The 21,338-nt window shown below is 51.3% G+C and overlaps 8 protein-coding genes across 8 annotated transcripts; 5 read left to right on the top strand and 3 right to left on the bottom strand.

Moving 5' to 3' along the window:
- The first annotated feature begins 89 nt into the window (after window positions 1–89).
- On the top strand, window positions 90–2,538 carry AUEXF2481DRAFT_42114 (uncharacterized protein). Its single transcript, XM_013486370.1, has one exon. The coding sequence runs from the start codon at window positions 521–523 to the stop codon at window positions 2,099–2,101; it is 1,581 nt and encodes a 526-aa protein (XP_013341824.1). The 5' UTR covers window positions 90–520; the 3' UTR covers window positions 2,102–2,538.
- A 720-nt stretch (window positions 2,539–3,258) lies between these two features.
- AUEXF2481DRAFT_42113 (uncharacterized protein) lies at window positions 3,259–4,322 on the top strand. The gene has a single exon (XM_013486369.1). The coding sequence runs from the start codon at window positions 3,652–3,654 to the stop codon at window positions 4,207–4,209; it is 558 nt and encodes a 185-aa protein (XP_013341823.1). The 5' UTR covers window positions 3,259–3,651; the 3' UTR covers window positions 4,210–4,322.
- Window positions 4,323–5,178: 856 nt separating this feature from the next.
- AUEXF2481DRAFT_31392 (uncharacterized protein) lies at window positions 5,179–6,330 on the bottom strand (the record flags this gene model as incomplete). Its single annotated transcript, XM_013486320.1, has 2 exons — window positions 5,179–6,123; window positions 6,175–6,330. 2 exons carry the CDS (start codon window positions 6,328–6,330, stop codon window positions 5,179–5,181), a joined length of 1,101 nt encoding a protein of 366 aa, XP_013341774.1.
- A 744-nt stretch (window positions 6,331–7,074) lies between these two features.
- AUEXF2481DRAFT_6890 (uncharacterized protein) lies at window positions 7,075–8,631 on the bottom strand (the record flags this gene model as incomplete). The annotated part of the gene is made up of 1 exon (XM_013486275.1): window positions 7,075–8,631. One exon carries the CDS (start codon window positions 8,629–8,631, stop codon window positions 7,075–7,077), a length of 1,557 nt encoding a protein of 518 aa, XP_013341729.1.
- Window positions 8,632–9,042: 411 nt separating this feature from the next.
- Window positions 9,043–10,065, top strand: AUEXF2481DRAFT_6889 (uncharacterized protein; the record flags this gene model as incomplete). Its single annotated transcript, XM_013486274.1, has 2 exons — window positions 9,043–9,124; window positions 9,179–10,065. The coding sequence occupies 2 exons, from the start codon at window positions 9,043–9,045 to the stop codon at window positions 10,063–10,065; spliced, it is 969 nt and encodes a 322-aa protein (XP_013341728.1).
- Window positions 10,066–12,655: 2,590 nt separating this feature from the next.
- Window positions 12,656–13,537, top strand: AUEXF2481DRAFT_340145 (uncharacterized protein). The gene has a single exon (XM_013486466.1). It carries the CDS (start codon window positions 12,843–12,845, stop codon window positions 13,299–13,301), a length of 459 nt encoding a protein of 152 aa, XP_013341920.1. The 5' UTR covers window positions 12,656–12,842; the 3' UTR covers window positions 13,302–13,537.
- A 963-nt stretch (window positions 13,538–14,500) lies between these two features.
- Window positions 14,501–15,513, top strand: AUEXF2481DRAFT_340218 (uncharacterized protein). Its single transcript, XM_013486465.1, has 3 exons — window positions 14,501–14,627; window positions 14,717–14,778; window positions 14,837–15,513. Exons 2-3 carry the CDS (start codon window positions 14,776–14,778, stop codon window positions 15,422–15,424), a joined length of 591 nt encoding a protein of 196 aa, XP_013341919.1. The 5' UTR covers window positions 14,501–14,627; window positions 14,717–14,775; the 3' UTR covers window positions 15,425–15,513.
- Window positions 15,514–16,631: 1,118 nt separating this feature from the next.
- On the bottom strand, window positions 16,632–18,454 carry AUEXF2481DRAFT_81569 (uncharacterized protein; the record flags this gene model as incomplete). The annotated part of the gene is made up of 2 exons (XM_013486420.1): window positions 17,815–18,454; window positions 16,632–17,728 (listed from the first exon to the last, which is right to left on the bottom strand). The coding sequence occupies exons 1-2, from the start codon at window positions 18,308–18,310 to the stop codon at window positions 16,632–16,634; spliced, it is 1,593 nt and encodes a 530-aa protein (XP_013341874.1). The 5' UTR covers window positions 18,311–18,454.
- Between the last annotated feature and the right edge of the window lie 2,884 nt (window positions 18,455–21,338).

Raw genomic sequence — 21,338 nt, 5'->3', positions numbered from 1 at the left:
CATGCGACGCTTTCCTCTCCTTTCTCATGCTATTACCCTGCAGTAGTATGTCTCATGTCTCATGTCTTATGGCTTGCTCACATCACTAGGCCCACCCATCCTCGTCCATGTCATCACGATCATCACATGCAGTTTCCACGTCCTCCAACCCTGGGTGAAGACGAATTTACTATTGGAAGATTCAACCTACGTTTTGGTTGGGAGCACGCATATCGGGATCAGCATGTCCTTTCATAAACATTACATCGGGTACCTTGTCTTCTTTCGAAAGTATCGACAGCCAGTTGGTGGTGGTCAATCTACCCAGAGGGAAGGCACTACCACCGCAAACGCCAAGCAAGTCCATCAATCGCGCCCTCTTTGTCTGTGGTCTCGCGGGTCTGTCCTGTTTCACTTTGTTTCCTTCACTCCGATGGGTTGATCACCAATTGTCGCGTCTTACTGCACAGTTGTTTCCTCCTTCGCGCCACCTCCTTCGGAGTGTCAACCACATTGCATTACAATTCTCGCACGCCCCAACATGGTACACTTACCCAACGAGCTGTGGCTCGAGATCGCCAGCTATCATGTCGTGCCCGAGATGGCATGTACACACGCTTCCCGCCAAACACTCATCGCCTTGTGCCTTGTGTCGAAACAGCTCTGTGCTGCCATCCAGCCGCTGCTATACCACGACTTCACCAAGTTCGCTCGACCGTCCGCTGCATATCGACTCGCTACCAAGGACTCGGAATGGCTGCACAAGTACTATCAGCGTGACATCCGCACTTTTCGCACGGTCAGCAAGACGACTCGGCTCGAAAAGTTTTTTCGCACCTTGATCAATCGACCCGATCTCGCTGCTGAGATCAGGTATCTTAGCATCGAAGAGTTCCATGACACCAACGCAATACCATACTGGTTCAATGGCCTGTACGATAAACTACCCTTGAATCGCACAATCTCAACCCTGTTCGCTCGTGCACTCAAAAATTCAGCGGCAATCGGCCTTCTGAGCCGTACACCTCAGATCACCTGGGATAAGCACCTTCGTGATGGCATCGAGGGTGTAGAGGTTGCTCTGCTGCTAATCCTTGTACCGCAACTGCGCTCGTTGTCTCTTCAGTCGATAGAGACTACAATTGACTCTCACGTACAAGAGCTTTGCGATACAGTCCTGGGGGCCGCTCCGCTATACAGTCCTCTCAAACAACCGTCAAAAATCCCGGTCGGAAATCGCTCGCAGTTGCAGAGACCCCTCGAGATCTTCCCTGTCCTGAGGTCTCTCAAGCTGCAATCACGCTGTAATAAAGATTACCGTGACTCCCTACAGCTCCGCCACTGCCAGAACCTGCTTTCACTGCCTAATTTCACACACTTCGTCGGATCGTGCCTTCAAGACAGTCTTGACCCTCTGGGACAGCTCTCTTACCACTCATTGGCCCATCTCCGCCATGTAGAGTTGAAGCACTGCAAAGCCATTGGTCCATGTCTGGAAGCATTTTTGAGCCAATGTACAGGACTCAGATCGCTCAAGATCGACTCTGACCACGCGTTCAGTCCATGGGGAAATATACCTTCCATCAGCACGAACTTCTTCACCAGTCTCCAGACAATGACAAACACCCTTGAGCGTTTAATTCTAATGCTCCCCGAGTACGAAAACACCAACGTTCTAGATCTAAGCGCCTTTGGACAACTCCAGTATGTCGAAGTCGACATGTCTTTGATGATTCGAGACGACTATTCATCTTGCATCGACGAGCTACTACCGCCAGGCATCCAGGAATTGTATGTTCGAAGAGCTGGGCATGAAATTGTCTCACATCTGGAGTCCTTACTACCCTTCAGTGCCGACAATCCACACTTGGCCGACCTCAACTCTGTGAGAATCGCTTTGTGGGATGAAGACGATGATGACCTCATGAGTGAGCTCTCTGAGATTGAAATAAAGGCAATGGACCATATGTTCAACTTCGATTTCGAAATCGAGGGTGTCTATTCTCACTGGTGGGCTCATCATTACGAAACTGATTCCGACCTTGAGTCGAAGCAAGACTCCGAGGACTTCGGTCCCGAACCATTCCAATCGGACTACGACGAAGAGGGCGACGGGAATTGATGCGACTCGAGGAAAGGACAAGATAAAAACAAAGGGATTCAAGCAGCGAGAGAATGGAAAGGTGATGAACAAGCTGAAGGGAGGATACTGGCAAGATGAGAGCGCTATTCAGAAACTCAGCACTCTATCTCTTTCAAATATCATACCTCCCAGTGTGCAGAATACCGTGACACCTCTCCTCCTGCTGATCGAAGCAGGCAACGACGAGCCATAGAGAGGCACAGTCATATCTAGTGTCGGTGAACCTAGCGCGGGGAGTCGTAAACACGAACTATCTCGACGACATCGTAGCAAGTTGAGAAAGGATGGTGCTTTGAGGCAACTCTAAGTGTGACCGTGTTTCGCGCGGGGGGAGGCAGCATAGACTAAAGACCACATCTGCTCCGAATATGCATGTTCTTTCCTACTAGCTAGATAGTCGGCCACCTATCTCCTCAATCAAGCAGGCGTTTTCAATTTTGCCGCAGCCCCACCTCTCGGACTGACTGCTCCGCGTTTGCTCAGCAAGCATCTCAATTCATCGTTTGCATCATATATCTCTCTGATCGCCTGATGGCAACATTTTGGGTTGCTCCGGTCTACTCCTCTTCGGCGGGAATTCGAGATGCTGCCAAACTTTCTCAAGGGCACTTATGCCGTCTACAAGGAGGATACTGACTTTGTAACTTCGTGATTAGCTTCTACTGCTCGAATATGTGGTTATCCCTTGGAACTTCTTAGTGCTGTCACTGAAGACACATCTGGAGGCTGGAGCATTTGCCGAGGATGAGCTTACCAGAGGTGTCCGAGAGATGGCTCCTGGCAAGAAGATCCCTCTCTGGCTCACTTTTGCTGTCCAGAACTTCATTGATGTCCAGCATGTTCTGGGTTCTCAGACTCCTTGTGCGGTCGTCGAACTGCAGACGGCTGCTGAGCATATTGAGGCCTCTCTTACACAAAACGCCGAGTTCCATGAGAGATTGACAATCAACACTCGGAACGCTCACAACGACAAAGTATTGAAGCAGATTCAAACCATCATCGATACTTGGATCAAGCAAGACAACGTCAGAAACGTCATTGTGGAGATCGCTTCGAAGCAACCCCTACTATCGGTCGTCAGATAGCTGGTGCGCCGTTCAAGTTGCTCAAACAGTACCCTGTACTTTGCGGTATCTGGCGATTACCTCTGAGATATATGATGCAAGATGCTGGCATTGCTTTTGCCAATGCTTGGGGCTCAATGTTGTACACCGCCCATCTGTACAACGCTGCTCGTCAGGAAAAGTTCGCCGCAAGCTTTTGGAAAGACATGGATCTTGCGTTGCTGTTACAAGGCGATGGACAAGATGTTTGTCGGCAATCGATCAAAGAATGCTGAAGACTACCTCAAGCGCTTCACCCTTTGCAGCTAACTACGTTGAGTATGAAACCTCACAAGGGTGGGCTTAGTGCATCCCCGAAGGGTCCTCGTGGCCTTGAAAAGCCATTTGCCCTTGTAGAGCTGTTTGCCAAACGCTACCCATACAATGGTCGATCATTGTCTACTGACCTAGATGCTGTCGAGAAACATGTCAAGGTCGAGTTCAGCGACCCTGAAAACTTCACCTTCTCGGATGTTTCGGACGACACGACCGTCGCAGAAGTCACCGCCCAGGTATGTACGTGACAGGTTTTCGATGACAGTTGTGCTGGTTATCATACAGACCGCTGCAAAGTACGCGATCAAGAACAAGCTCAGCGCAGGCACCTTCCTCGAAGGCCTGGCGAACGCGATTCAGTCTAAAGGCATGCACCTGACATTTGACCACTTCCGCCTCCACCGTTTCTGCTGGATGCTACTTCGCAGCGTCAAAGAAGCCTGTGCCGACTCACTGCGTCACATCTTTCCTGAGTACCTTAAGCGTGAGAATCAACTGCCTTTTGTAGTTGGTTACTTCTGCACATATCAGTTCTCTGCAGAGAGACTTGGTGATGATCTCGGTCAGGAGGCAAGAAGCAAGGTCTTCATAGAGGCTACAAATACAATGGAAGGAATGCTTCAATCGGGCGCTGGTGGTATATGTGCCAAGATCATAGAGGATTCTTTCAACTATGCTGTTGATTGGTATGATTTCGAAAGGCAGTAGATGATAAAAGACTTATAAATTCCGGTGTTTGTTTTCTGGACAAAGCCATGAGATAGGTATTGTAGATCGCGTGTTAGCCAACATACACTGACGAAAATATTGAAACAGTTTGCAGCAACTTCATAGATGGTTCCATGCAAGTACACCATCAATGGAGGAGCGTGCTGGATGGAAATCTTCCTTTACTCCTTTTGCTGCCATCGTTCTCGTCGACGACAGATCACACGCGTTCGGATGCACAATGGCAGTTTGCCCCCCCCCCCCCCCCCTTGTGAGACCTGAGAAATTTTGCTATTCACACATGCGTGCCTTTACTATCGAGGCCTTTCTCTCTCTTTTTTTTTCTCCACTCGTTCTTTCCCCTTTCCCTTCACAATCATCCTTTAGTGCTCATCCCAGGCCTATTGAGCGCAACACATCTGGCCGCTTTAGAGCATGAGGCCCTGGCATCGTTCACGAGGCGATGGAGAAAAAAAGAGTCCTCTCCCTTACCTCCATGACGGATGCACTAGGTCGATGACATTTGCAACAAGGCTGAATAACTTTAACACTGATGGTTGACCTCGAGTTGGGTAGCTGTGAGGTGATGCAAGGCCGCTGGCTTTTTACTTGATGAAACACGGTAGTTGATGCATTTCTACCGACTGCCACTGGCAAGCCACTCTGTCTCGAATTGTATAGAAGCAAACTGCCAAGATGCTCATCCTCTATAGGGGAAGGTGCAACCATATCTAAGTATGAGGTAGCGTTATGAACGGGCCCGTGCAATGCTTTCTTCATCTTCCTCCCATCAATGCTATCTGTGGTTTGTATCGAATCAGACTGTATTCTCGTCCTGCCAGGATAAAAGCAATTTGAAGTATTCTTTCCGTCAATAGCCATCTTCCTTCACCCTATCACCACTGTGACGCTTTCTTCCACATCCAGCTGTCTTCCTCGTTCTGTCGAAAGCGCGCCGAAAATCGACTACTAATGATCCTCATCACTATCAATTTCACACGGATAGAGCTCATACTCGACGGTCAGCTCAACATCTAATCTCTCCGCACGCTCAAACGAATCTATGTCCTCGTCTCCATACCCGTGGTATCGATCACACAACATCTCCTCCAGGCAGTCATCATACTCGTAATGTGACGAAGTCAATGTGTTCAGGTGCGGGAATGAAAATCGATTCAGTTCGAGAGCAGAAAACGACGAGTCCACATGCGTCAGGTAGTGTCCGTTCGCGCCTCGGATCTTGACATGCTCGATACTGCCTGGGAGAATTTCATGCAGGTACGGTGAGTTCTTGTGAAGCAGAAGACCTTGTTCAACCTCAAGGTAGCGAAGTTTTCGAAAGGAGCGCAGATCAAGTGGTTTGACAATGACGTCTCCGAAGAGCACCATTGTCAAACGTTCGAGTGTATTGGACATTGGCTCCAGCGTTTTCGTAAGATTGATGTTGGTAGAATCTGGGCCCAAAGCGTGTCGACCAAAAGCGTGAGGGCAGTCCACCTTCAGTGATAGAAGCTCGGAGCATGACTCCAGAAGGGCTTTCAGATGTCTCAAGTCAATTTTGCAGTGCTCAAGTTCAAGATTGCGTAGATGGGTCAGTGGAAGCTTGGAGTGAAGGTTTTTGTTGTAAGGTCCGAAGCTTCCTACTATGCCTCGTCCCTCAAACGACTTGAGTGTGGGTAATGTTAGAAGGCTGGAACTGTTCTCCAAGTGGAGTGCGCCGTTCCAGGACCGGTAAGAATCCACATCAATATCTCCAAGCACCTGAAGAAACGCAAGTTTGCTTGTACTCTGTGAATGGTAGTCGACTGGGTCGTTCCAGAATCTGCCTTGATCGGCCCTAACCATCCAGTGTTGAGGGCCGAGCATAGAGTCGCACAACTTCTGTACAAATGCCCCAAGGTATGTCTTCGATGGCTAGATATCTAGAGAGCGTAGGTTGGATGTCAGAGCCAATAGGAGTGCAACCTCTGCGCCTCCAACTCCATAGCTCAGGTGTTTTTCCCAAAACTTCTTGAAACGAGAGCCTAGGCGCTCGTACCCCTTGAAATGTTTTAGATCGTTGACGAAGAGTCTTGAGACTGTGGGGTCAAGTGGTAGCTCCGCGTAGTCCTCCATGTCCATGTAATATCTTGAGATGTTGTTGGTATCACATTATTTATCGATACGCAGGTGCCTGACCTCTTTTCCTAGATCGGGTCGTTCGGTCAGAGCTGAAATATCGCACGGAGTTGTCTAGAAGCGAGGCATAGTTGGCGCGGGACTCGGCGGGAGTTGTCATAGGTCGCAAGATCGTTGCTGTCGGATAGACGGATCGGGGCAGTGAGATAGGTCGCGACTTCTAGCCAGACCTCGTTTGGGAGGTAAGCCATCTTTGGGTGCGATGTGTAAAGAGCGAGCACTCAGAACAGGAGAGGTGTCGGAACGAAGAAGGTACAGGGGGCAAAGGAAAAGATCTGAGAGGTCATCATCAACGTGTTGGTGGGTGTTGGTGAACACGAATTGATGCAAAAAGAATCCGAGAGATCCGACGACTGCGTACAGGTAAATGTCGACCGAATTCAACCACATTGGCAAGATGGTAGAATTAGAAGGAACCGCCGTGAGCTCAAAGCATGAAAGACCATTGAATCTGTCTCATGTGACGTAAACAACTACTCCAGTCTAGCTTCCTCATTGGGCAAGATTTCTTTCCTTGCTGAAGGCTTATCTCGTCCATGAGATTACAAGTATTGCCAACAAGGGCAAGAGAGACAAAAATGCTCTCGTTACAGGTCAAAGTCTGCCATCGTGAACTCTTGTTTATTCATTTCAATCATTAAAAGATCCACTAAACTCGCTTGCTCCAATGCTACTTACTAATATGCTCTATTTCTTCTTGCCAAAGCCCATCATCTTCGCAAGCTTGGCTTCCCTCTCTGCCCTGGAAAGTGTAGACTTCTTCTTGGGTTCTTCGATTTGAGGAGCCGGTGCTTGCTTGACCTCTTCTGGTGCGGCTGGCTCCTTTACTTGCAACTCTTTTGCTTGACCTCTCAATGCCTGTTTCAGTAAAGGTCGATCACGAGTATCCTTATCTACACTGTCGTCCCAGACGAAAGTTATGAGGGAACGGTCTTTGATGCCAAGATCCTTGATCAATTTCTGTCGACTTGTTGGGTCGAAGATGAGCGCCTTCATCTGGAAACCTGCGATCTGCAACTTGAATTTGAGGGAAGAGTCGTCAAGCATCTCCTTGACCTTGGTGTAAAGAGACTCTGATGTATCGTTCGGCGTTGCGCGCCATTCCACCTGCATCATGTCTGGGAAGCGAATGCGAAGAGTTACAAACTCAATATCTCTGATTTCAGCTGCTTTAGCTGCCCTCTTCTCGGCTATTTCTCTGTCAGATGGAAGACGCGTGTTTCTACCCTTTCTCAAGAGGCTAGCTTGATGGGCATGAGCATGTTCGACCGAAGGGAGGTAATCGGCTTCGTTGTGTGCCTGTGTTGCAGCAAATGGGGTATCGCCAGATGGAGCAGCATAGACTGAGATTCCGGAGGCTAGAGAAGGGGATTGGCTCTCAGCTGGAGGCAACTGTGTGGCTGAAGATGATGCCATCACACCGTCTTCTTGTGCTGATTGTTCGACAGGAGCGAGCCCGGGTGCAGGAGACATGATGGAGTCTTCTGACAGGTCTTGGGCAGCCTCGTCCTCACGTGGTACATCAGAGGTGTCGGCGTCAGCATCTGGGACTGAGGACATCTGAACATCAGGAGCTGCATGGGCACCACTTGATGGAATATCTTGCACTTGGCCAGGTTCCTGAGGCGACAGAGCTTGTATATATGTTGTGATCTGGGCCTTGGCCTCTTCCATGCGCACGCCTTCGTTCTTGAAAGACAACCTGATCAGGACATTTCCGCGATTGTGGCCAAGCTGGGCGAGAGATTTCTGTAGGTCGAGAAAGGAAGATAGCTCTTTTGCGTTGCCTCCGATATTGAGACATGGTTGTAGATAGCAGAGGTAGCCACTACCAGTCTCTGAACTTGGAGCACTTCGCTCGGTGAGATTGAGCTTGCTTGTATTTCCAGCCACGCCATCTTCGAACTTGCGTAGAATGAGCCAGAGCGGAGTATTGCTGGCGAAGTGGTCTTCCAAACGTGGCAAGTTGTCTTCGGCTGGTAGCTGTAGGGCGACTTTGACAGCTGAGGGAGAGCGGGAGGACTGGACGAGCTGGAGCTTTGCGCCTGAGACGAGGCCGGAAAGGCGGAAAGGTAGGGAGAGATCTATAGACTTGTCCTTTGTGTTCTTGAGGATGTGTTGATCGGGGTCAAGTTGGAACTTGTCGCATGCTTGCTCGAGGACGGTGCGTAGAGAAGTGGCGGGCGTGACCTTGACCTGGACGCGCTTGAAGGCAGCATCTAGGACGACGACGTGGGACGCCATGATGATGAAAGATGTGTGGTTGGTGGATGTCGGAAGTGTCAGATGTTATAGCAATTACTGAGTTCGATTGCTGGAGCGTGAACGAGCCCAGGACCAGAAGCGCTGACCAAAGGATAGAAACAAAGGCAGGCACCAAGTATAGGAAAGAGCGACGACAAGGATGCGCTCGCTGCGGGAAAGAGCAAGACCGTACAGAGGTTGCGACAGGGCAGGTGCGATGGTGGAAGGCATGTTTGTAAACAGGAAGGCGCTCACAGTGAAGTCCAAGGGCTGTGACGTCTGTCTGCTTCGGCGGCCTTCTACAACGCCGGGCGTTTGCCCCGCTATACAAGTGCGAGAGGCAATCAACAAACGCCAACGACGCCGCCCTTTATTGTTGACCCGCCGACCACATAGCAAAGCACAGCAATTATGTCGTCCAAGATCGTCCACATCGAGTCCGCTCAGCAATTCAGCTCGCTGTTGTCGTCGTCGCGCATCGTCGTGACCGACTGTAAGTGCGCCGCATCTCCACACCCCACGATCTCTATACTGACCAGCACGATAGTCTACGCCGACTGGTGCGGCCCATGCAAGGCCATCGCTCCCTTCTATGAGCAGCTCGCCAGCTCGCTTACGCGCCCCGGTCAGATCACCTTCACCAAGGTCAACACCGACAACCACAAGGACATCACCCAGACATACAGCATCACTGCCATGCCCACTTTCATGGTCTTCAAGAATGGTCGCGAGACTCAGCGCATCAGAGGCGCCGACCCCAAAGCTCTTGATGCCGCCGTCAAGTCTCTGGCCTCTGAAGCCGAGTCTTCCTCGGCCGATGCCTCTTCATCCTCGTCTGGCTCCTGGATTGGCGCATCTCTGCCCCGCGGCTACTCCGACATCACCGACAGTGTTGACCAGCTCAACCTGGACTTCCTCAACGTCGATTCTGAAGCTGGCAACGCCCGTGCTGTCTTCAACACTGCTCAGCCCAGCGCTATCTCAAAATCAAAGTCGACCGGAGAGAAGGACTGGATCGAGTCCGACACCGATGACCAGCTTATGCTGTACATCCCCTTCAACGGGGCGCTGAAAGTCCACAGCCTGCACATCACCTCGTTTCCCACTGAGGGCGACGACGACATTGTCCGTCCTCGTACCTTGAAGCTCTACAGCAACAAGTCAAACGTCCTGTCGTTCGACGAAGCCGACTCGATCCCCGAGACCCAGGAGATCACTCTGCAAGACTCGGACTGGGATGCCAAGACTGGCACTGCCAAAGTTGACTTGCGCTTCGTCAAGTTCCAGAATGTCTCCAGTTTGGTCATCTTTGTCGTCGACGGAGACGGCGATGGCGAGAAGACGAGAATCGACCGTATCAAGATCATCGGTGAGACTGGCGAGAAGAGAGCCATGGGCAAACTCGAGAAGATCGGCGACGAGCAGGGAGAGTAGACGAGCTACGATCATCTTGATCATGTACAGCACTCTACAGCTCTCATCTGTAACTCCTGCCGTCCTCGCACAACTCCTCTTCTCCGCCTCTCCGTACAAGCTCCTCATCTCCGCAAACCTTCGTTGGTCATCAGAATTGCCGTCTTGCACATACTTCCAGCGCCTCCGTTCGTTATGGTCAAGAACCGATCACGCTCAGTGAAGGCGGAGCAGGACTCCAACTTACTCGATAGGCTGCCGGCGAAGTCCTGAAAATCTGCTCGAAGGTTGGGAGTTGCGTTATCTCAGGCAGACCACGAATTCTTTTTTTCTCTATTAAACCGACTCTACCGACTCCCATGGGGCAGAAAAGTATGCGCGGCAGGTCGAGATTGAAGATTTGCCGGCTCTGGTTGCTTGAATCGGAGGACCCGAGGAGTATAACCTCGCTGCATAATGAACAATGACAATTTTGCCCTTTTCACTCGTCCAGTTTAGTCTTTTGTGCCCGGCACTTCTTGAATGTCTCTGAGCTTCGCGGAGGGTCGAGTCGTGGCGCAGACTTCTGAATAGTGATCAGTGAAGCAACAATGCGCGTGCCATCTCTGGTTAGTAGCAGGGGTATAGGTGAATGTGAAGTGGCTGGTTCATTCTAGTCTCTATTGACTGTTCGATCACCGATCGCCTGTAGAAGTGGAGAGTTCCACTTCTATACAGGCCGTCCCATTGTTGAGTGATACACAATTCAATAGGACAGCTATCCACAATCCCATTACAAGGGCGAAGGCGTTTTGTGCGTTTTGCACATCGCAATCGTACGCGAACCTGTCTGTCTCAGCTGTGTTTCCCTAGTCAGGTACGGAAAAGACGTAAGTGTGATATGCATTGCGGGAACCATGCGGGGCGGTGGGAAAGGATTGGGATGGGCATAACGACACAAACGGGACATCAACTGTCGTCTCCCTCAGCCGCACAACGCACAAAACCGTCCACAGAACGCGTCTCAGATATGCTTGTATATTTGTTTATCTACGCCGTTTCATAACAATCACCGTTTCACAACATGCGGCATACCAGTACGGTATAGAGTTGCGGCTGTGTCTTATGCGGGATGCTTACGTCTTCACAACTGCTCTCTCTGCCAACCCGTTTGTGGTAGCAAAAGAGGCTGAAGTCTATCGAAGAGGCTACAAATCACGGGATATCGCGGACTCGTCGTGCGAGAAGAGGCAGGAATCGATCTCCGGTGCGTGCGGCGGTGCTTCTCTTGCTGGAGTGTCGATCTCGGACCACATGCGGTCGGTAGTTCTCAATGGACTGGGAAGAGGGCCATCCCTTCTAAGAAAGCTACACCAATGATGCCTTTCGCAAGCTTTGGTTCCAGAAGACAAGCATGGCTATCGCTAAATGGGACAGGGCACAAGAACAGGAGTTCGATCCTTTCACTAGACCAGCCCCTTCTCGCGCATTCTCTGTCTATCTCGCCTACCTCCACTCGAGGCCAAGCCCAAAATTCAACAATCGGTATGAGGCTTTGCTTCCTTCGATCTGACTGCATCCTCTGACAGCTCTTGGACAAGCGCTTGGTATAGACCAGGTACCGAAGTATCTGATGGACTCCACGGCCTCGGTTTCGCTTACCTTCCTAATTAGGTGCAATTCCAGCCTCAAGAGCAGCCACTGATATCACGTGTGATCTCCGAACTGGCCCGTCGTCGTCAAATTGAACCTCAAGGTATCTCCTGCCGAAGGTTCCGTAGAGAAATGCTTGACCTTTCCGTACACAGAAAGCATTTTTCCCTTAGGGCATGCAGGTTAGACGGCAGGAGTACACCTGAGGCACAAAGGGAGAAGATGTGCTAGACTATGGTCGGACTGGCCGCCTTGCATAACCTGGACCGAACAGGGTAATCCAAATCTTGGTCGCGGGATAAAGTCAATTATATTGAGTGAGAAAAGTCAGTTATCGAACTCCGCTCGGGAGTTCTCAATTCGAACGGGTTCAAGGGACATTTATGCAGGGTGCCCAGAAAGTCTATCGAGGTGTGCCTGCTGTTTCAAGTCGAGAACAAAGGGTACACAAACTCAATTCTATCTATACATCTGAATAAGGGGTCTGTATAAGGGTCGGAGACTTTGTACACCGGGTTGCATACCTTATTCATACCTTATTCATACCTTATCCATACCTTACTTATACCCTATCGTACTCATCCACGTGCTCCCCTAGTCACTTCCTAATCTCTGCATCTTCGTTTTCGTATCACTCCTATCATGCACGAGCGACTTCCTTCTGCGTACCTCGGTGGGATATGCCTCTATACAGTCGTACGTCGCAAAGTGGATTCGTAAGGGCTCGTGAAGGAAGTCCTTGCCGTGTGTATCGCGCATGTCGATCATGATCGACTGATCAATGCACAGCATCGGGACTAGACTTGCAGAGACTCTCCAAGACGTCGGCTAGAGCCCGTCTCTCCCTATCCATCATCCTTCATCCATTGACCAAGACTTATTTTGCATGCCAAATAGGTCTCCATACCACTACTGCACGAAGAGCACAACATATCCGCCAGTAAGATGCTGTGCCCAAATATGCGAAGGATCGTCCCGCACCTCTTAACTCTCCTTCCCCATGGGACCTGGGCCTTTTTGTCGCTGTTAGGGCGGTGCTTCTTTCTACGTCCGTACCCAACGATCCAAAAGTGGCTTCCACAAGAACGACAGTGACAAGCAAACCACAGCGCCGAGGAACTCCACAGATCGAATTGACATTCCAGCTACAGATCTCCACAGCTCGGATGACATGCTGTCATCCTAACCACGAGAAAAAAGAAAACCAAAAAGAGCAAATGCAAGCTAGACCCGTTTCGCGTGCCTGGAACCTCAGGTACAAGGAGCAAAGGCAAAACCTACACACAAGTCTTGGGAACTGCAACGAAATCCTTCGAGTCTTTTTTGTGTTCAGTGAGGAACCCGTTTGCAGTGTTCGACAGATGTCGGACCAAACATGCCGTCCGTTGACTTCGCGTGTAGGAATGATGTCTTATCTCCCCTACAAGGCACGTTCTGGGAATGACGATCACTTCGTGACGGGAAAGCCCACAATTCTTCACGATCCACATCCACCACTCCTCCTCGTGGGGTACCTGAATGGATCTAAGACACGATTCAACGTCTACTGCGGTTCGAGGATAAAATCACGCAAGCAACTAAAACACTGCTTCAAAGGAGTCCAAGCCCCGAGGGAAAACGCGTGAGGGCGAAGCCCACGGAGTGTAAACCCAAAAATACGACCTTAGCTTCTCCACACAAGAGAGCTTATATGGAGGAGACCATATTCGTGATTTAGTGGGATGTATGTATCACTCCACAAGAACTCCACCCTTGCACTATTGTCAACTGTACAGCTCAACCTATTCTCAAATGCTATTCTGCAACCCCCTGAATACTTTCAAGGCTTTTCTGATCTTTTCTCTCATGGTTCTCTAGTTGGGCCTTAACGTCCGTTAGAGAATTGAAGCCATTCCCGTGCGACGTGAGGTATTAGCAAAGGATAGCTCGAGAATCCAATGTAGTGTAGATACGTTTACGGGGCTTGACGGGTCGCTCTCGCCGAGTACCATCAACGACTGGGAGGATTCTGGTAGAGCGTGTAACCGCGATTCTTGGTGGACTTTCGCTTGCACGCCCAGCCACGCCCATACGAATCGACTAGATGAGTACTCTTCAATGGCCGACGGCCACACTGAAGAAGGATCGTGGTACATGAATAATGGGCAGGGTCAATTGACGACGTCCCCGCCGAGCAAAGCCGTCACTGATTCATCTTTGCCCACTCGGGGACAACGGAAGCAGCTCCTTAGGGCGATGCAACTCCAGTACGTGTCAGAAGGGTACGTACATCTCCAGCCAAGAGCCATCACAATTCCCAGAATGCTCAACCACACAATAATTCACCAATTTCTTGGTCCTCTTATTCGCTCGCTCATGAAAATCCTTCCTTCATCCCTTGGCCTGCAGAGATAAAGGGTCTCTGCAAAGGGTCATGAGACATTGTACAAATACACATGGCGAACAAGGGTCACAAGGGAATGGCGGGAGAAGAATTAGTCCAACGTTATACTTGCATATTTCTTGGAAGAGAAGAGACCGTTGCGTTTTATGCACCATGTCATGTGGTTTTGTCTTATCTTGCTACGAACACATCGCTTTCTTTCGTTATGACCAGGTGAGCAGAGGCCAGGGCAGCCAAGAGGGGCTGGTTAGCTGAAGAGTGGAGAGTCTGATAAGGGAGAATGGTCATGAGCAAGAAGATGAACGCGACACGTACCTGAAGGAATAGGTGGAGCGATGCATACACACGATCACGAAAGGGCAAGAGTCTCTCTAGATCTGGCAGCTGTCACAGATACAGTGACCTCGTCCTCGTGCATGACGTGCAGCCCACGTATCTCTTGTATCACCGTCCCCAAGTCCCAGGTTTCCATTTTCCTCACTACTCGTCCCTTGCATGGCAATGTATTTGCTATTTGTCGATTGGATCAATTTACCAAAAATCTTGACCACTGACGTAGCCCTATCATGCAAGTAATCATGACATGCAGGCGCAATCCTGCAATCACAGAGACTTCCACGCCAGCAGATCTTAGCCGCTAACTAGATACGCACCTAGAAAAGGTACATGCAGTAAAACCCACGGTTGGGTCTTGTAGCAGAGTAGCAGAGAACTTCATGGTATACAATCACGGGTGTAAAACTGCTCTGAAACCGTAGCTGAAAACATCACGACCAGAGATTGGTAAAAGGCCTACAAGCTCGAACTCCAAGATCGGTGATCGAAAGCGTGGGACGATGCGAGGGAGGAAAAAGAGGATTGCGTGCCCAGTGTACGAGCGGCGGGTCGTCGCGGGCCTCGGTGAAAATCATCCGTCTTCTAGCCCTGGCTGCTGCTTTTGCACTGCAGGGAAAGAAAAAGGGAAAAGAAATGGTGCGAAAACAGACGAGGAGGAGATGCGGCATGACGAGTCCTTGGGTCAGCAAGAAAGACGGGATGGTGACGAGTCAAGAGAGCGGACAAAATCCTGGCTCGCCAACAAGTCCGGGGTGTTTGAGAACATTGAAGCTCACCCAAAGAAACAGACGAGCAAGAAGACCAAGCAAGCACGCGACCTCTTGGAATCAAACTCCGGGCCGAGTTGGGAAAATACCAAGGCACAAGGATCGCTTCTCTTGTCCTGCAGGAAGCATCGTGAACCCCTTCAAAGATGCACCATCATGCCGTTTCGTCGGGTTCGTACGAAAAGAGGGGAAAGTAACGCATGCGCGACTCAAGGGAAAGGTGGATGTTATGCCTTTCTTGCAAGGGAAAAACCACCCCTGATTTGCGGGCTGTCCCTGTTTTCTTCTCATCGTGTCTCTCTTACGGAGTAGCATTCCCTAGGGGTCAAAAAGGACTCTAGCAGCGCAAGCAGCCTAGCAGCAAGAGTGGATAATTTATCTTTGCGGGCATCGCGAAAGAAACCCACTCACAAAAGAGATCTCGCTATCCATCTCGCTTGATGCATCCGAATATTGAGAAGCCGCCCGTCTCTCTTTCGTCTTTTTCAGCTGACCCCCGTTCTCTCATCGGAAGTTTCATTGACCCTTCTCAACGCGGCAGTCGCGGAGGATTTATTTTCGTCAAGATTACCTATTGTGCGTGCGTGCGCCGCCGGCCGCGAGAGTTGCTTTGCCGAGCAGGCGGTCGAGTGCGGCCAGGTATACTCACAGGAGGCCTCTGCGCTTTTACCCTCCCTCGGGACTTTGTGGCCAGGATTTGATGCGACATGGCGGATACCCACTTTGGTCTCCTGCGGGAAGAGGAAGCATTGATGGTAATAGATTAGTGAGACCGCTCTGGACTGGGTGATCTGTTCGCTTCTACAGAGTCATGATGCACCCTCAGTGCAACTGCCGTCCTCCTTGTGAGAGTCAGGATAGCAAATGAAGCTTTTGCCCTCTTCTAATCACAAAGCCATGAAAATGATGTAGGTGGGGCAGTATTCGGTGGAAGTGACGCTGCTTTTGGATCAAGAGGAGATTTGGAGAGTCGAAATCTTGGTAGAGTGCCAATCTTTCTCCGCAAATCGAGAAAGCTGAAACGTACCTGAGTAGAGGTGCAAAGGCCGACTTTGGAAAGCTTGCAAAGGTAAAAAGCATAATCAGAGTCAAGTCACAGGCACATGTAAAATACTTGAGATGGAGGCAGAAAGGCTTGTTCAGGAACTTGTCAGAGGCCACTGTTGGGCTTGATGTTGTGATTCGGAGATAGCTAAGATAGCAAAGGACCGTTTTCCCCAGAGCTCCCATCCATGCAAATGCAGATAATTCGCTGTACAGTACAGAAAGGCCCAAAGCAAAGGGGCAGTGAATAATAAAGAACCTCCTCCCAGGAAGGTGTAAAGATAGACATGAAGTGAAGAAAAGCAAGAACGATTTTGGCTCAGATGGCTCCTCTAGAAGCGGCAGCGAGCGAATATGAGAAGGTTGGCGTGAGGGTCGTAAGGCGTCAAACATCAGAAAGAGAAATGGAGCTAGGCGAGAGGAATCTACTCATCGCGCTTTCTCTTCTTCTGCTGGAAGCTGTTGTCCTCGGCGGATTCGTAACCAGACTGGCTACTGCTGCTTGAGCCAGCGACGGCGGCGGCGTGGTCGAAGAGCATGGCACCGAGCTCGCTGGCGTCAGGAGACTCGCTCTTGGGGCGCAGGATGCCAGAGCCGACATCAGCAACGTTGACGGCCATCTGGGAAGTCATGTCGTTGGTCATGACGCCCATGACGACAGTGCCGGCGCCGTGGGTGCGCTGGTGCTGGCTGAGGTTGTCGCTACGGCTGAACTTCTTGCCACAGTCGGTGCACTCGAAAGGCTTGTCGTGGGTGTGAAGGGAGCGGTAGTGGCGCTTGAGGTGCTCCTGGCGGCGGAAGCGACGCGAGCAGAGGGTGCAGACGAAGGTCTTGGAGGGGTCCTCGGTCAGGGACTGCTTGCGACCGCGACGGGTGGTCGAGGACCCGGGGCCGGAGTGGGCGTGGTCATCGCCAGATGCAGACGAGGACGAGGAGGTAGGGGCGTTGCTGGGGACCTGCTGGGGCTGGGTCGATGACGAGTGAGCGGCAGAGTATGACTGAGGGGCCTTGACCGATCTCTTGGAGACGGAGCGGCGGACGGGGGTCATGTCGATCGAGGAGTTGGCGGTAAAGGAGAACTCTGATTGACAAGGAGAGAAGGAGAGATCTTCGTCGCTGAAGCTGGCGTCGGTGAAGCAGAAGCTGTTCTCGGTAGTGAAGTGCGAGTCAACGCGCTGGCGCTTGGAAGAGCAGAAATCGTCCTCAACGTCGAGCTCGAAAAGAGGCTCGAATGTGGGGAAGCCGTGGTTGGTAGGCATCAGCTCAGACGCGTCAAAGGTCTTGGAGGGGGAGAAGTCGCCCTTGAGGATCAACTTGTGCTCCTCGTCATCGCCGGCGCACAGGGTAGGCAGGCACGGGAAGCCGTTGCTCGGCACGGTCAAAGTGCGGGGATCGCAGACGCTGGCGTCGTTGATGGCAGAGCGCGAGTTGTTTGGCGACGGCGACGACGACAACGATGGGCAGTTGGACGAGAGCATGTAACTGCTGTTCTCGGCAAATGCCGACGCGGGATGCAGGTACACTTCAGCTAGCGAGTCAGCCAACGCTCTCTAATTGGTTGTTTTTGAAAGTCAAAAGGGAGATTGCCCTTCTCAATGGAACACGTACCTGGAGTCAAAGGTGGAGATCCGGACTGAGTCCACTCACCGAACATGTCATCCTCGCAGTTCTGCTTGATTGCGTCGAAGGGGTTCATGTGCAGCTCGTTGGCAGGGGTAGGGAGCATGTGGTAGTTGGACTGAGGGCTGTCGGCAGAGTTGAAGCTGGTGGCAGACAGGGTGGGCGTGGCAGGGCCGTAGCAGTCCGAGTCAAAGGACATGTTCATGTTGGGCATGTCTTGCTGCAGCATGATGGTGGGCTTCTGGTGCTGGGGGCGAGGAGAGGCAGCAGGAGTGAGCATGGACTGCGAGATGTACTGGGGCTGTTGGTGGTAGAGGGGAGGGCTGCGCTGAGAGTACAAGACGTGGGAAGAGACGGGTTGAGAAAAGTAGTCCATGTTCTGGGGAGCCATGTGCGAGTTGTAGTGGATGTTCTGCTGCTTTTGAGGAGTGTAGTAGTACATGGGCGACTGCATGGGAGTCTGGGTCATATATTGGTGATCCATTGGGTCTGAACAATTTCGGTTAGCCTCGAGGGTCCAAGAGGCGGTGGTGGCTTCGACACGACGCTTACCCGATGTGATTGGTAGATGCCGTGTGTAGATTGGGATTTGCGTTTGATTGCAAGAGGCGAGTCGGTTTCAGAAGAGATATGACAAGACGAATTGGGAGTGGTGGTGTGCTGGGATATGTATAAAGATGCTATCGAGGCCAAGTGTGACGTCTGATGGGGCCTTGGTTGGAAAAAGAATGGTACGTCCAACGGGTAGATGGCAAAAGCAATGAGAGAATGGTCGGTCGAATTGTGTCTGAAACGAGGTGCTGATGACTGGGGGAGCAGAGGCATACAAGTACTGATCGTCTGGCTCTGTACTGGCCGCAGGACCGGTGCAATCATGGCGGATGGGGAAGCCTCGGACGGCTTTGTGGGTACCAACTGACAAAGACCACGCCCATCTGTACCCGTCGAGCAAGTGTGCAAGGTGCACATACCTACATCCTCCTCTGCCACAGAGGGACGCGTTACTTGTCCTGACGCCCCGTGCGAGAAGCTCCAAGGGCGCCTGTCTGTGCCTTGATCCCGACGCTAACGCGCCAGCTTGCCGCTCGACGCCGCGTCGAGTCTATTTCCATCTGCCTTCGACTCTTATTTTTCTGCTGGGAACGTTCGTCACGCCAGCTAACCTAAGCCTGTCAATGCTAACGATCAGACTACTGCACCTCGAGTTGTCCATCGTGAAGCCTGCTAGCCCACGTGCATTTGCTCGGCTGCCCTACAGTCCCAGTCTTTCGTCCAGAACCATGTCCAAATCTGGGCGTCGCATTTCGGGCTGCGATCGACATGAGAATCCATAACTGTTATGCATGGTCACTAGCCTTGCATCGTCAACAAACACGTCTTGCGAGGCTGTTCGCTTGCCGGCTGACCTTGCAAACCGTCCGTCCACTCGTATCAAAGTCGTGCTGCTGGTCCGTTGCCCGTTGGCCAGCCTGGGTAGATACATGTCCGCTCACCTGTTATCGCGTCGTCCTCGTTCACACTGCAAACGCTCGCACATACGGACGGCTAGACGGCGATATGCTCACTTGCATTGCTGGTGGCGAGCATGCCGTGTGCGTGTGATATTACCGTCATGCAAATGATCATCTCGCAATCTTCAATGACTCGGCCGTATACAGATATGAAATTACCCACAAGCCAGATGTACTGTACCTGCTGCAAGAGGTACTTGCTTGTCTCTGCCCTCGGATTAGTCGGAGCTGACAATGTGAGCGCTTCTACTCAAAATTCGGCTGTGATTGTGGTTAGCTTGTTACCCAATGACGCTGCCGTGCTGCGCACTTCTCGTCTGATTTACGAGGTCTTACTCGCCAATCAAAGTCGTTATAATTTTCATATACATCATATAGTAGTACATCGTATACAACTTACCTGTCATCTTGGCCGCAAATGATTCAAACGACCTCTCACGTGGTCGTGGTTACGTAGACGGCGACAATCAGAAGCCATCCTGAAACGCGACGATCAGGTGTGGTGATTTCTCTAATGCCGCTCATTGGCTGCAAGCTTCCCCGCCTTCGCCTTCCGACTCCGACCCAGTGTTTCATCCTTGTCTGAAGCCGGCCAGTCTCGAAAGCTTCCAGAGCACATCTCGATCTACATGGCAATTTACATCACAGTCAAAATGATAGCATGTGTATCTTAGGCTATTGGCTGAGCAAATGGAACATCTTCCTCTCGCACTTCTTCATCCTTACAGACCCTGCTGCGACCCTTCCTGCGCCGATCGTTAATTTCTGCAGACCCTTGTGCGTGTGTGTGTGCACAGCTCGGTTCTCTCTGCCCTGTGGAAATGATCCCACTCACGCCAACGGCATGCCAGGTACGAGTACGCTCGATAGACACTCGGGGGATTTCCCTCATAGACTTCTCAACAACACTCCGATCGCATTCCCAAAGGGTTACAACCGATCGGTGTCTCCTGCCATTGACTTTTTCCGTGGAACTCCTGCTGTCTCTTCCTCTCTCCAACTCGCGTGCACAAAAGCGGCCGGCCTCAGTTAGATCTGCGGCAAAAACTTCCGAATTCTGGCAGTGTACTTGCTCGAAACGGGCGAAACGTCTTCCGAGGGTCTATTCGCCATCGGCGATGAGGAGAAATAAGCTATAGGCGCTATGCCTGTTGTCGAGCTCTTTCGCTATCATGGTGTATTCTGCTTCAATTGTCAGCTCGCACACGATCTAGAGTGTAGCGAAAATTAGTGTGCTTCTCCTGCACAACTTTGCCCACCATGAAGCAGAGTGAGACGATCAACAGGCATAACTGTCCAAACGGGCACACAACTGGGGTTCGACTTACTCAGTGGGTTTAAGCAGAACTATGATCGGCGGTAGTAACCCGACTTGATCTTCACAATCTTATGCTTTCGCTGCGTCATAGCCCAGGCCTGTTGTAGTCTGAGATCTGTGTGGCTCATGCAGGTACGCGACGCAGGAACCATGGCCAGCCAAAAAGAACAGGGCTGCTCGTCTATTCTGCCAGGCTCGCTTCTTTCTCCAGGTTCTTCGACCAGATGCACAAAAACTTTCCCCCTACGAAGCCGAGTCTGTCAGCGGCAATTTTTGATTGGGAAATTCCCCGTGTACAAACCCGATACAGCTTTGTGGTGACTTTCATCACGTTTAGTGCCCTCTCTTCATAAATCGCCCCACCAAAGGCCGGGGAACTGGCTTAGTCTTCTTCTAGCTCGAGCTTGCCGTCGTCAAAGTCGCCAACCGCGTCCTGACGGACCTTCAGCCCGCATGGCATCGTTTCAAGCCACACGATGTCAATGCGAAAGCACGTGAAGGCGTGAAGGCGGCGTGCTCGTGCAGACTTCAAGTCAGATCGCCAAGCGAACCGATTTGTCTTATCCCTTATCGCGGGACAGCGGGCGCTGCCTCTTGCCGCACCACGCTTCCATACATTCACGCCCCCTTTGACATTGACAGTACGGCTCCGCTTCGACAGGAGACACTTCGTTAGCGTCATG

Source organism: Aureobasidium subglaciale (assembly GCF_000721755.1).
Source record: "Aureobasidium subglaciale EXF-2481 unplaced genomic scaffold scaffold_17, whole genome shotgun sequence".
Lineage (NCBI taxonomy): Eukaryota > Fungi > Ascomycota > Dothideomycetes > Dothideales > Saccotheciaceae > Aureobasidium > Aureobasidium subglaciale.
The sequence above is the reverse complement of the archived record's forward strand: the minus strand, read 5'-3'. Positions and strand labels throughout refer to the sequence as shown.